The sequence below is a fragment of the Mesitornis unicolor genome, unplaced genomic scaffold (genome assembly GCF_000695765.1).
Source record: "Mesitornis unicolor isolate BGI_N332 unplaced genomic scaffold, ASM69576v1 scaffold47985, whole genome shotgun sequence".
Taxonomy (NCBI): Eukaryota; Metazoa; Chordata; class Aves; order Mesitornithiformes; family Mesitornithidae; genus Mesitornis; species Mesitornis unicolor.
The window spans coordinates 1-14852 of NW_010188445.1; the positions used below are offsets into that span (position 1 = coordinate 1).

The following is a 14852-nucleotide window of genomic DNA, read 5'->3' on the forward strand; positions in this document are numbered from 1 at the left end:
GCCCACCAGAAGTCCAAAGTGGCAGTTCTGGAAATATAGTTCCCAAGTTCTGGGATATAAATAAAAGGAAAGCAAAATAAGTTAAAATATATCTAACAAGAGGCAAAATTAACATTGTGGTTTATCCCATTTTTCAAATTATGTCATCATTTTTATTTAAGAGCACTTTAAAGTGACACCAAATTAGCTCTTTGCCCAAGTTAACCCTAAACATCTCTCTACTGAGAAAAAGGAACACCATTATCTACACTCAGTAAGAAAACGAAGAGAAAATTGCCAAAAGCAATGTAGCTCAATGGTAAAAGAAACCCAGCTCTCAGGCTTGAGGGTTATAGATTATTAATGGGAGTTTTGTGTAATGAAATAGTGAAAGTTTAATTTCTGCTTAGCAGTAGTGACAACAAGTATGGGGGAAATATTAAGGCAGACGCATGAATTCTACCCAGACCTTTGTTCTTTTGTTTCCCAACATTTGCTGACTTCTGTCCACTTTTCCATTGCTTGTTGAAGAGCTCTTGCAGATGTTTCAGATTTCTTCTAATCACAGTTAAGCACTACTTACATTTTTTAAAAAAAAACAATATGCAACATATAATTTTGTACTAAGCTCCATTTTCTAAATCCTGTGTTCCACTCTGCCTTTTGTTCTCATGTGTTACCCATTATAAAAATGGTCTTGTTAACCAGAAATTATTCCACAAATATTTTCAAGCTTTGAGCATTCTGTCTGTCTGTAGATATTTCACCTATCTCTGCAGTACAAGGATGCTCTGTGGAATTGTGCTCACTAGTATATTTGCAGCTTCACACTTTGCCTCTGATACAGTTCAGCATTGCTTGCTGAATAAGAGGTAAACAGCAGTCGTGGTGTGGGACCAGGTGACGGAGCGCAAGCAGCAGCTTTTCTAGGTATAGGACCAGCTGACATTGCAAGACACAAATGGGAGAAATCAGACACTTCCTGCAGAAGAGCACTCTTACTGCTTTTCCACAGCATATCCCTACAGCTGGACATTGCAAACAGCATCTGTGGCTCTGAGTTAGCTACGCAGGAGCTTCATACATCTCTGCACTCCCTGTCTAGGACGAAGGCCCTGACTTTGTGCTCTACTGTAGCCCAAACCCTGCTTCGAAGACTCTGCAGGTTTCAGACCATCTTCATGCCAGAGAGGTGCTAACAAATCTAAACATCTTTGAGAGGAGGCAAGAAGCCTGGAGCAACATTAACAAAGCTGATTTGCCTTGTGAGGCTGAGTTGGACTGTGAGCAACAGCTGGGAGAAAAATCCTCCAGAAATCTATCACATGAGGATGTTTTCCTACTTTCTTCCTTCCTCCTTACCTTCAGTCTTTCAACTACTTTCAAGCAAAGGCAATTTAAGTGGTCCCAAGCACCAGTATGGCAGAAACACCAGTTAGGACTGACAGAGCTTTTCTCTTCTGTCCACAGGCAAGGAACAAATGGAGAGTAAGTAAGGCTTCACCCAACATTACTTCCTGAAACTGTCACTTCCTCATCAAGTCACCTCTCTCCTGTAGGCAAAGAGAGTGTGAACAGATGAAAGTGAGCAGAAAATGCTTTTCAGTCAAACACTGCCAGCAATCAAGTGCAAAGACAACAGAAGTGGGTCATTCACACAGGCATACAGGAACTGTCAGCACTAGCAGGCACAGCTGAGTGAAGAGGAGCTCTGTAGAAGAGCTTGGGGAGAACCTCCAAGCTCACACTCAAACCACCACCAGATCAAGTGGAAAGAGAGCCCGAGACTGCACAGGGCAACATATTTGGGTTTCTACAGTGACAGCACTTTTCTGCTACCAGTAAGTTGAATCTCATCTGTCACATCTGTCACAGCATTTGATCAGTAGGTGGGAGGTTTCTTTGAATGCCAGGATCTGTTCCCTGGTGAACCAGTGCAATCCAATTGGAGAATAAAGCCATTAGATTGTCCTTTATGATCTGGTACACAATCTAGAGAAAGCAGATACTGTTTTGTCCTTCAAAAGAAATAGCTCATGTACAGCACATACGGAGAATATGCAGCACTTGCAAAGGAAGAGGCAGTTTTGCATGAAGTGTCAGCCATACTTGCACGCCAGGGTTTGCATGTAGAGTGAGTGGCTGTGTAAGAGAAGTTTGCCTGTGATATTCTGGAGGCAAATAGGATCAAGAAAATCTTGACACCATTTTTTCTCCATTTAGCACAGGCCCATGTGTTAAGAAAGGTACTAAGCTACTAGCAAAGTCATCTGAACTCTCCCACAGCTATTTCTCTCCATAGTTCCTGGATGCAGCTGTTTTAAGTGATGTTTATAGAGGGAAGTGTGCTGCTAACACATCCAAATGGTAGGCCTCCTGCAAACTTTTAAGAGGTCTTTACTTGTAGCAGGCATAATTTTCCAGACCTTGTTATTCTGGGCACTGGTTTATACCCTTGAGAAATTCCTTACTGAGAAGATTATAAGGGCAGCCAGTGACCCAATAACCTTCATTTTCCTGGGATGATGCAATGGCCAATTCATGCTCAGGAAGTACAGTGGGTTGAGCAGAATGTGAGCTGCTGAAATTCCCAAGTCAGCGTTTTGTTTCCGTGCCACTGAGGGTAAGATTTCAAAGTGCAGAACGGTCCTTTAAGTTCTCTCTTTTATGAGGTCAAGCTAAATGATTCCCTTTTATATATGAAGAGAGTGTGATCTTTGCCAGAGTCCCCACTGGGTTTGCTCTCGTTTTGATTTCTGCTTTGGTTGAGAGCTCTGTGTAGCAGGAAATGCAGCTTTCAACAGCAGTTCAGGCTTTGCTGGAAAGTGGCCCCTGCAAGAAACAGTGGGCTGCAGAATCATCAAAGCCATTTAGAAGCAGCATAGAGACTCTGTGCTGCAAGCATGCTCTGTCTGCAGGCTCTGTCACTCAAATGACCTTCCTTTCCACCCAGTCTACAACTTCAACACTCTATACGTGATTTTGGGCAGTGAATAACATGAATAAAGTAATAAGAGAAAAAAGCTCTGAAGAGTTGACCAGGCTGTGAGAGAAGGGGAAGGATTTCAACAGAAACCTGACTGTCAGGCAGTGAAGGGCAGGTTATAAACATGTAGGACTGCGTGAGAGGAATCCTGTAAGATATTATACACCTCAATTTCCATCTTCTTGGTTTGATCAACTACAGTTGACTTGACAAGAAAAAACAACTCCCAGCACAGTTGATCTACAGGGACCTACAGGAAAGCATTAGAAAGTACATTAAAACTAGTAGATTGAATGCAAACACCAGAAAATGTTCTCCATTGGTCGTACTTGCAATAGCAGAGAAATTAACTGGGTGCACTAACACAGGTGTACATGGGTTGGTTTGATTGCAGACACAAGCAGGGACCTGAAGTCTGTACTAGAGAAAGTGCTTTTAAGATACAGCAGCCAGCAGAAGTGGCTTAGACGCTACCACCAGAGCTATAGTGGTGTCTGACCTTACAGCATGTCTCACGTGATGCATGCTTGAGAAGCACATCACCATGAAATACAGTCCTACTGGAGAAAACACAGCATTGTGCTGGAACACAGTTCCCAGAAAGTCCAGATCAGTTTCCGCAGACTGTGGTCATCTGGGCAACTGTTTAGATTAAATGATTCAGGCTGATTAACCTGTAACCCTAGCACTGGGTTCCCATTGCAAATTTCAGTAACACTTTGTAAGGAACAGAGACAGAAGGGCCCTGAGGCCAAACCCTTACTGTGACTGTAAAAGCCTGTTTCTCATTCTTGATGTCAAAAGCGAGTTGATTTCTATGCCCCTATAGCCATACTTAAAGAGTAGTCCACAATTCCCTTCCTGCCTAAACTAATTCATGACCAATACATATAAATTCCTCTTATGCCAACAGTGTTGTCAATTTAAATAACTCCCTATCTCCCAAACCTGCACTTACCTTTTGTTTTTATGCAGAGGAGCCATGTCTGCTCTCAGACTCTTAAGCTTAAACAAAACACTTCTCTCTCCAGCTCCCAGGACAGACTCTCCTTTTCTTTCAGTTTCAGAATTTCTGCCCTTTGAAAAGCTGTGCTTTGGCAGCTCGAGGTTTCTGATCACAGAAGAGTTTCTTCAGGGAAAAAAAAAAGTCGTCAGGGCGCTCAGAACTGTCACCTAGAACAAGTTCGGTGGGAATTAGCTTATTTACAGAGCTCCCCGGGGCTCTGTGGAAGCAGTTGGGCTAAGGAGCTGCCAAATGGTTTTGAGCAAACAGATGCCATTGTCTTTGAAAATTCAAATGAAACAACAGGAACTCACTGCCGATGGAAGGGGCTGGACATGACACTGGACAAATATTGCTAATGCAGTAGAATTTGCCAGGGAACATATAACACTTGTGGAAACAAAGCTGCAGCGGGATGCAAGACTTCTCCTTAGGGCTGCAACATTAAGAATAGTCTGTTCTTAGTCCAGAGGAAAACAAAATCTGAGAAATTTGATCCTAAGTAGTGAACCAAAAAATGCCAGACATTTTCTGGATGTCTTTGTCATTACAGAGACCAGCCAGGGATGAGTTATTTGTCTTTCAGCTGTACAGTTGTTAAAGTTCTAAGAAATGAAGTAATGGCTTTCAACATGCCCCGGTTATAGCATGTGTTTCCGTTTGAACTCTGGAGGTGGCCTGGACTCTCAGAAATGCACAGATGTCTCAAAAGCCACCACCTACTTGTCTGCAAGATCAAAAAGGACCAAATAACATCTTTTACTTAAGTTTACTTAATTTTAAACATGATTCTGTGATTCACTGTCAATAGTGTCACTGCAGGTCTGACTTAATGTTTCAACACTTCCGTCACTGGCAGAGAGCAACTACAGGTAGTATAATCCCTGCTTGGCAACAAGTATCTGAAACTAGCCTCAAATAGTCTGCTTGTTGCCTCACTTTTTGTATGTTTAGTTTCGCTAGAAATTTGAAGGTAACCCAGCATTTACCTGTTAAAGGAAAATCCAAGTACAGCACACCCTCCACACTCCCTCCTTCCCCCGTAAACTGTTTCACTTTTGCAGCACGGTAGAGATGCAGCAGTGTCTTTCATTGTGTCTATAAAAGGTTCGAAAGCTGTTGTCTCATGTTCTGCCTCCCTGTTCCTGCTCAGTGATTCTTTTTTCTCCAGCACAGTATTTAGACTTGCCTGCGCTGTGGTCTTTGGTGAGCCCTATGTCCATCCATACACATTCATACACAGCCAAAGCCATGCTGACATCTCACTCAATTCCACTGCAGTAATGTGACCCACCAGACTTAGAAAGTTTCTGCAAATTCCAAAGACACTTCCTAACCTGTGCCTGCCTTACAGTTCCAGAAGAAAACAATAGGCAACTTACTGTTCTGTATCCAACAGCTCATCTTCCACTCAAAGGCAGTTAGTATATTAGGAACCATCCAGCATGCTAAGCAGGGAGGAAGAAGAGGGTGAAACAGCAAAAGAAAAGGAAAAACCTGTTATATCATTGATGGACATTATGAATCTACTTATTATGAAACTTATTCACCAAACTGTGTGAACTGTGCTGCTAGCAAATTCTTTTGACAAAGGTCTATAGGTTGAAGTTTCTCTTTTTAGTGGGTGTTACCCTGAAGATAAGGAAGATCTGAATAGGCTCTGGTCTCTTCTGAGACAGGTGCACTGGCAGCCTATTTTCTTTTACAAAGCATTTAGTTCAGGAGATATTCAGCTTATTTAGAGTTTTTCCAGTTCTAGGAGAGGAATAGGACACCCTTGAAGAGAAAATTTTTGCATCTAGCTTCTTTTCAGGTAACAAGATCTTACCTGGACAAGATCCTGGACAAGGTGACCAGGAGCCAGGCTCTTCTTTGTGATGTCCAACTACAGGACAAGGGGCAATGGGAGCAAGCTGGAGCATAGGAGGTTCAACCTGAACATAAGGCCCAGGCTGCCCAGAGAGGTTGTGGAGTCTCCTTCTCTGCAGACATTCAAAACCCGCCTGGACGTGTTCCTGTGTGACCTGGTCTGGTGATCCTGCTCTGGCAGGGGGGTTGGACTGGGTGAGCTTTCAAGGTCCCTTCCAACTTCTAACGTTCTGTGATTTGTGACAATCAGTCTGTGCTCTGGTCATGCAATGAAGTGCGATTCCCATGATTTGGAAGAGATCCGAGATGACTCCTGAACAGTCAAGAAAGTAACCAGAAAACTCTCTCTGTGGCTTGAATTGCTGGACTACAGTATCTGGAAGCATCACAGGCATGTCACAGAAGTGGTTTGGCTTGAGAATTACCCTAAATAGCCTTGTTATCATCACCAAATAATAAGAGGATGGCAACTGGACTGCAAGCCAAGGAAAACGGAATGACCAATTAAACTTTTTCTGAGGTCTTTCTTTTTGAAGTTGTATTTCCCCTCCCCAGTTTTCATATTTGAAATCTCAGTGACACAAAGTTCCAGATCAGAAAAGATCAGAAATATATATAAGAGATCAGCAAGAACAGGAACGTGTTCATACTAAAGTTCTCATTCACTTTCATTTTTCTGAGGCAAAAAGAAACATACTCAAAGTTATGCTGGCACACAAACATTTAGCCAAAATCACTACTGAACTCATGAAGCCAAAGTTCAGTCTAGGCTTAAAGAATAGGCCTATTTGGTTTCCTAACGTGCCTCCATCTTAGATCATAACTCAAATATTCCCACAGAGACTGTATTGCTTCAACTCACTAAATTTCAAACAACAATAAATAACAATCTTTAAATTGTTAATAAAGCAATATGCTTGCCCTCTCAGTAAAGGACAAAAAAATACGCACTTGAGCTACTAGAGGTTTCACACCAACTTTGCCATGCATGCCACATTGTTTTTTCAATAGCTAACAATTTACACAGAATAAGTAGAACTAAATGTAATCCTCAGACTGATTTTGAGAAACTGTGCTAGCATTTTAGAAATGACAACTAATTTATCATTAAAAAATGCAAACAAAAGAAGAATTTTTAGAAGAGACAAAATACTCATGCTTATACAGCTGAAGGCTAAGTAACTGCAGACAGACCAGGATCTTCAGTGTGGCGTTCTTAATGTCTTAAGTCTCATGTAACTGCAGATGACTGAAAGACATCTCTGAGCAAACTTCAAAACTGGTTCTGTGGCTAAAAGTGTCACAACAAAGGCTGCAGTGCCTCAGGATTTTAATCATATTTTGCCGGAAGCTTTGGTAACGCAGAAGGCTGGTTTAAATAAGCTGCAAGAGCTTTGTCCAAAGTATTAAAAATGTCATTTCTATTGTGGAAAAAGTCAGAGAAAAATGCTGCGTTAAGTCCTTACTGACTGGAAGAGAAGTGAGGCTGGTGCCTTAGCAGTAGCAGTTACAATATAAAGCAAAGCCAAGGTACTGAGCAGAGGTTCTTGCAGATTAAATTCAGCTCTGGAAGACAGGATGTTTGTTTAAAGCGTTGGCAGTGAAAGATGGTTGTTCTTGGCACTAATCACAATCACTGTTTAAAGTCCCTCTGCTATACAGTTACCGAAAAAGAATGCACTGGATTTCTCTGGAACTGACAGAGTGCAGAAACATTAATGCAAAAAATAATGTAGTCCAGTTAGTAACTAGATGGGAATATAAATATTAACCCTTTCCTGGATATGGCTGCTACTGGTCTGTCTGGTTCTTGGATCACAGGAACTTGGCTGGCTGTTACATTCAGTGCAACCTGCTCTGTGAATTTGAACAAATTATCTCCCTTGCTGCAACATAACTTTGCCATCTGAAAATGAGTGACTAATTTGTAGTCCTTTATGAACCACAAATACGAAATGGTCTCTAAGAGCAGAGTATTCTTATTAATACTTGAAGCTCACTATGGTGATCTTGGGATGGATATGCTGGAGGTGGTTCTAACTAGCAGCATGCAGTAAAGCATACAGGTCATGCATTGTCTCCCTAAGTGTCTGAAACTGTCATTTGGGAAATCTTTTAGGCTTAATCCCATTTAGGTCAAGCTGAGGTAACTATATTACAGACAAAGTACGAAGGACTGTTGTTTGTTTTAAATACTCTAAGTATGTGCTACAGCCTTTGGAGAACTGGGGCATAAATACCTTTTTGTTTCAGAAGCAAGGCTAACAAAACTATTATCTGGCAGTATATCCTTAATAAAATGCAATGTACTCATTGTCAAACTGGCAAATGTACAAGGCAGTACAAACACATAGTTATAATATGCCCACTACTCTAGAATTTGACCACTCTTTCCGAGACTTAATCAGGTCAACAGTTCAGTGGCTTGCATTCAAGTAAATATTTTAATCAATAACTCAGACTATACAATGCAATTTGGATGCAAAGATGATCAAATATAATGCTGGAAGAAATCTCTATATTAACCTTTTTACTTGGTCAGTTGCACCTTACAAAACAGCCACGACGACGACTGATTTTGAACCAAATTCTGAAAAGATCGAGCATACTACAGGCAGACAACTATTCTAAATGAAAAGGATTATACTAACAGCCTAGAAAGTACTGAATATTCTCTTTGTGGGATTGAAGATTCCAACCAGCATTATTGTGAAATTCAGTACTTTTAAAGCAAGAACTATATTAAGAAAATAGCCAGCAACATTTTCTCACTGTCTTAATGCAGTATCTTATCCACAGACTTCAAAATATTTCCAAGACTGTGAAATTAACATTTGATTCAGTACCATGAGTGAATTATCATCTTCAAAAATTCTGAAATGCTGAGCTTAATATTCCATGTATATTTATAATAAAGAGATTTTGACTTTATAGAAATACCAGTTATGGGTAAACATGTCAAAAGAAACCTCCAGCTGGGATAAACGGTCACAGTGGACATTTTAGAATGCTAAAAAGCCACCAGCCCCTACTATTAATATTAAAAATAAATACATATACTTAAAAAAAATAACCAGTAGGAAAATAAAATCATATTTGTTATATAAGGTTTACATTATCAAAATTAGTCATGGATAAACCCCACGTATTAACCCCCACATCTCTCCTGCCACACTCAACATAGCTGACTGACTAGCACAGGTGGAAAACTTAATTGTATATATTGTTAAAAGATGCTCAAGGAATAAAGAGTCCAGCTCTCATAAATGCTCAGAACAAAAGAGAAAGGGAAAAGCAAAGGAACTTGTAAAGAAAGGTAAGGTCAAAAGGGACTCAAGCATGTAAAACATCGTGGTTTATTTTTCAAGTCGTTAGGCAGTACTGTGCAAGCACAAAGAATTAACTTCTATAGATCCTCTGAAGTGGTGCCCAGAATGTTTTCAACACAAATTAAAAGTGTGCTACACAGAAAATAAGAACAGACAGCAGACTTGCAAAATACTTCTAGTAGTTTAGAATATCTAGTAGTTTAAAATACCTATTTAAAAAGATTATAATAGATATTTTAAAAGATTTTAGCCTCAAATATCCCTAGGGCCTCTGTAGCCCCCATTTAAATATTAAGCTAATGAACCCTAGAAAAGGAGCTTCTTCAATCTTGTTTGTCATGGAGAACATACAGAAGAAAGCTACTATGTAATTAGAGGTGTGATGTACACATCTGGTGATGGATCCACTGATGAGCACACAGAATGCCAGAAAGGTTCCTCTTTGACATGGATGTAGTCATGCCAGAAACAGCCCTCGCTGGGAGCAGCATCAAACTAGTCATAATGCCACTGATCAGTGCCAAGATTTCTGCAATAGATTTCACATGGAGAACTGAAGTAGCCTAACTGTATGTACATACACACAGAATTACATGTGACATGGAAAAATGTTGAATGAACATTCAAAAAACCCACCACCAAGCATCCAACACCCTTGAATAACTGGTGTTTGACTTTTGTATATATTTTTGTGTAGTTAACGTGTTTTATTTTAAGGATATTGAGTGGTCACTGAAATTTATTGCAAAGCATTCAGAGTTTTGTCTATGCAGTAGAGCTTTAAATAGAGCATTCTCCTCTCTCACCTGGGAATTCTGCCTTTTCCCAGCCTTGCTGATAGATTTTAAATATTGCTTATTTTGCTTAAAGTGATCTTTTGCATGACAACCAGTGCAACATAAGTCACAAATACCTACATGCAGGAAAAAAAAGGAATTCCTTCAAGGGCTTACTGTTGGTGAAGACAAAAAAAATAGTATTTATTTTTGTGCCCAGATCAATACTATGCGTAATGGTGTGGCAGCATTACTACAACCTCATTTGTGCCTTTCTTGGGGTTAAAACTTTAACAGGAAGGGACAATATTAAAGTGAGAGTTCAATCCCCTAGAAATTCCACCATATAATTACACAACTGCCTTGAACAGAAAATTCTTCCACTGCAACAATGTGTATTATTTTGACAGAAAACAGAAGTCTCTACTGGTTTATTACTTTAATAAAGTTTAAAAGTGACAAAGTGGCACTTACTTGTAGCTAATAAATGACAGATAATAACCTTTAGGCAAAATGAATCAAGAGATGAACTGTCATGAGTATAGCATTTCCACACTCTAGGACATGGGGTTGCTTCAGCCTGCCCCCTGAATGGGGCCACATCTAGTTTAGATTGATTCTCGTTACATTTCTCTGCTGCTGAAACACTGCAGCCCAGAGCTCTTCTGCATATCTGCGTTATGCAGCGGCTAGGCAGATTAGAGAGAGTTTGGCACAATCTTTACCATGCCTTCCGGAGACCTCTCTACAGCTCATATGCAGCAGGCTGAAAACAGCAATACCTGTTGACTTGAAATGGGAAGAAGTATCAGATTCAGTGGCCTAATCTGATACTATCAGCTCCTGAAGAAATGAACTTGTGTTGTGCCTCAGTACCGGGTCTGTGCGTTCTTAGTGACACTCGCTCAAGGATCTCTGCACTGCTCTCCACTGAATGGTGCACTGCCCCAAGGACGGAGTTCACACATTAGAGCAGCTGATGAGCCAGATCCAATCTGTGCATCTGTCTACCTCCAAACTGGTTTATCAGACTCCATTGCAGGTACTATGGTCAGGCAAAACAGCAATTTGTAACAGTCTTGTGACTCACACGACCAAACAGATTCTGCATTTGGCATCATAAACTTTGTGCCACAGAAATGCGTTGTTCCATTAACATGAACGACTACAATATGTTCAATATATACTACTGTGAATACGGAAAAGCATGTTTCAGGAATCATTAATAGCAGGTAACTCTTTGTCAATCGTGCTGCAGTTACACAAGGACAAAACTTTGACAGTATAAGGCACACAAAAAAATTCCAAACCCAGATATTAAAAAAAAAAATAATCTATGGAAGATAAATGTAGTGATGGCACATGGCATACTCCCGGGGTGAATATTTTATCAGTCTGGACTGACTGAAACTAAAAATGTGCTCATGAGCTAAACAGAGATTAGATTATTTATTCATCCCTTCATTAGGAATTAAATAATGAAGACGCAGAGAATCAAAGGGAAAGGGCAGATAAAACAAGAGTCTAACCTTCAATTTTTGTTTTAAAACTTTTCTTTCTTTGAGGCTTCTGAAGTAGAAAAGTTTAGACAAATAATAAAATGTTCAAACTATTTTCTGAATAGTTGGGGAAACAACACTAGACTATTTGTACACAAACAACTTTGAGGCATTTTGCTTTTAATTTGCATACAACTCCTTAAAGTGAATTCCACATGAAGAAGGGTGAGATACAACAGAGCTCATTTATCATTTCACGAGTTAACAGAACACAGTAAACATCTGTCCTTCTTATTAACTAGCTTACATCCCTTACCCCCAACTGGTTACTTCCTGCTGCAAGTTTCCATGCCAAATAAATGCATGGACTAGTTTCAAACTCCACAGACATGCACATATGGACTTCAGTGATACTACAAATTTTAACAGCAAGAAAAAAAATCAAATAGAAAGACTTCAGATGAGCTTATATTCTCTAAATGTTTCCCAAAGGAAGACCCAAAATTTGGAGTACAAAAATACTTCAGTTGTTCAACTCATCATCTGACTGTGGTTCCTCTATGGAGCACATAGCAAAGGAGAAAAAAGAACAATACTTTCTGTCAAATAAAACGAGGCATTAAATCATAGAGAGGTCTCAAAATAACTGCTAAAATGGACTTCCCAAACAAGTTTACCTGGAACACAATTTGAGCACACCCTTTCCTTCTACATACTGATAAAATTTTCTACCTATACAATTTTCATACATTTGACCAGGCTTTTGGCTTCTTTCAAACTGGCAAATACCATCCTGATCAAAATACAGTACAACAGTATTATATCTACAATAAAATACTGGCACGGTGCTAAGGACAGCATTGTCTTTCTTCATGGTTTAATGAGACCAAATAATAGGTTAAACACAGGCTGAAAGGGAAGCAGTAACAAATCTGTCTTGCAGATCTTTCTGATGAGGAGATGGGGATGTGAGCCTATCCAGGTTAAGAAAAAAAAAAAGCCATAAGCTGCAAAGAAGCTGAGCTACCAACATCAGCAGAAAACCCCTATCACGAGATCTGTCTTTGTTTAGGTCTTACAGCAATAAACACCAATTTAGCCTTCTGCCTAAAAATTTACAGGAAGCAGGTTTTTTTGGTGTAGGAATTCTCAACATTGAGCTTCTGTGATGCTGCTCATAGTGAGTTGAATAAAAAAAATTCAAATCAGTTGTGCTGAAGTGGAAAATTGCAGAACTTGGAATTGCATGTCTCTGACAGTAAGGGTTTGCATATGCACACAAGCCAACACATCACAGCAAATCTGTTGATGTCAGTGATTCCATTTGGGATTTGCCAATTTTTTCCTCTCATGGCTGTGGATTCTCCAGCAACTCTACAGAGTCTGAAATATGTCAGTACAGAAGAGACTCTAACAATAAAAATCTTTGTACACTTTAATATTTATTAATTCTCTAGTAATGTTTTGCTATATATTTAACACTAGTGTGACAGAATTCCTGGTAATTATATCTCATGCAGGTAACTTAAAAGAGTTAGCACTATCTAAACTGGTAAACCTACCACTAGGGGGGTTACTTTTGAGTCTACAAGACAAGTATTTCTTTAACAATGACAACTAGGTGGTTATGCATATAACATAACAAGCTCAGCTGAATGTACTTGGCAGGTATCTTAAGTGACAGCACAGCCTTCAGAAGGACTGGAGTGGCAACATCCTTTGTCCTAAATAGACTTAACATTCTTGTTTAAGAGGGCTTGAGTACATTTGGAGCCACGTTGGAAATTGTTGTTAGGAGAGATGGTGTTTCTGTAGTTAGTCAAATAGTATAGCTTTTACTAATTAAAGTTGCTGTGATTTGTGTTCCTTCTTTGACAGGGTAAAATGAGTTATTCACTCCACCTATATTGCTATTGTTTAGGTCACAACACAGATATTGAGAGCATACCATACCTTTCTGCAGCTGAAGACAAAGACTGCTGATAGATTGCTACTATTCCTTCTCTGCAATTCCTTGGTGAGTACTTTTTCATCAATATCAACTATGAAAACAAACTCCCTGGAGTCCAGATTATTTTAAAATATATTACAAGAAAAGTCTACTTGCAAATCACTTATTCTTTTCTCCTATAATACCCACAGGCTTCAAAACAAAATAATTATAAATGAAATTATTAAAAGAATAACAAGAGTTGTGATAGTCTTCTGTTGTACTGGGCATTTCCCTTTTTTAACCAACATACATTCTAGCAGAAATCCCACAGTATGAACCAGATAACTTCAGTTAAAAAACAAAATGCAAACTATTCAGTCCACTGTTAGAGCACGTGTATGTGTGTATAATACTGTAAAAGTAGTCACACATTAGAGGTATATAATTGAAACAGCATTTTCCTTCATGAACTTACTATTATTGAGGCAGTGACAAGGTTTCCATTTCTTTGTTTTCTAAGCTCTTTAAAGAATGGCTATTGCCACGTTTTGTAAACCTAAATACTGTACAAGCAGAAGCTTGTTGGTATCAGGTAAGGAGTAATACTACTAGTGCAAACAGGTGCAGAGACAATTCCTCCAGTTTTGGGGTGAACCAGCTATATAACACTGCAAGAGGACAGGCATCTTCTTCAAACCCACACTCATGCATGTTTCTTCACTCAGACATACATCTTTCTCCATCTTGGTCTTCTTTTTGCAAGGGTAGTTGGGGGAGAATCACCAGCTCATGTGATATTTATCATATGAATGATTTCTTGACTGTTTTCCTATTAATATTATGAATGTTTTATAGCAAGTCAAGGAATGATAAATACCTCAAGCATCAGGAAAGTGACAATAATACTGACTTAATATCTTTAGTAAAAAGTGAAACATTCTCTCCTGAAATATAAGTCAAGGAAGGAACAGGAATGATGAACCTAACACTGTACCATTATTTGATCATCATGCACCTTAGCTGACCAGAGGAGAAAGAACAAGCGTTTATTGCCCTCTGCTCATCCAAAGCTACGACAGACAGTTTATTTAGGTAAGTGCTTGGCATACCAGAATGTTGTCAGAGCAGTTCTCACTGTACTGTCCTCACTTTAGCTTATTTCTTTAAAAGAAAATAAAAAAAGGGGAAGGAAGAAGAAAACAAAAAATATAAAATCTCAGCAGGTTAACCCTCATCTTCTCTCAGTTCGGTGGGTAAAAATTTGTATTGCTGTTGGCGGATCTGAGCCAGTTTTTTCCTTGCCTCTTCCAGCTCTCTTTCCTTCTTCAGCATTTCTTCTTGGGCTGCAATGATCTAGAAAACAGAAGCATGAATTATGACAGCAAGGAATACTGTTTGTAAAACACGATTTCTTTCTCTATGACACCAGTCACAGCTAGGCCTTGAGCATTCTCAATGAATGAAATTACTTCAGCAGG

At 39.4% G+C, this 14852-nt stretch overlaps 1 protein-coding gene across 1 annotated transcript in view; it reads right to left on the reverse strand.

The window, feature by feature from the left end:
• Positions 1–13461: 13461 nt before the first annotated feature.
• Positions 13462–14852, reverse strand: part of LOC104541642 (talin-2-like) — a gene marked incomplete at its 5' end in the record, with an annotated part of 10375 nt that continues 8984 nt past the window's right edge. The window contains one exon of the mRNA XM_010185751.1: positions 13462–14727. Coding sequence (XP_010184053.1) covers positions 14599–14727 — 129 coding nt within the window. The remainder of the gene's footprint in view (positions 14728–14852) is intronic.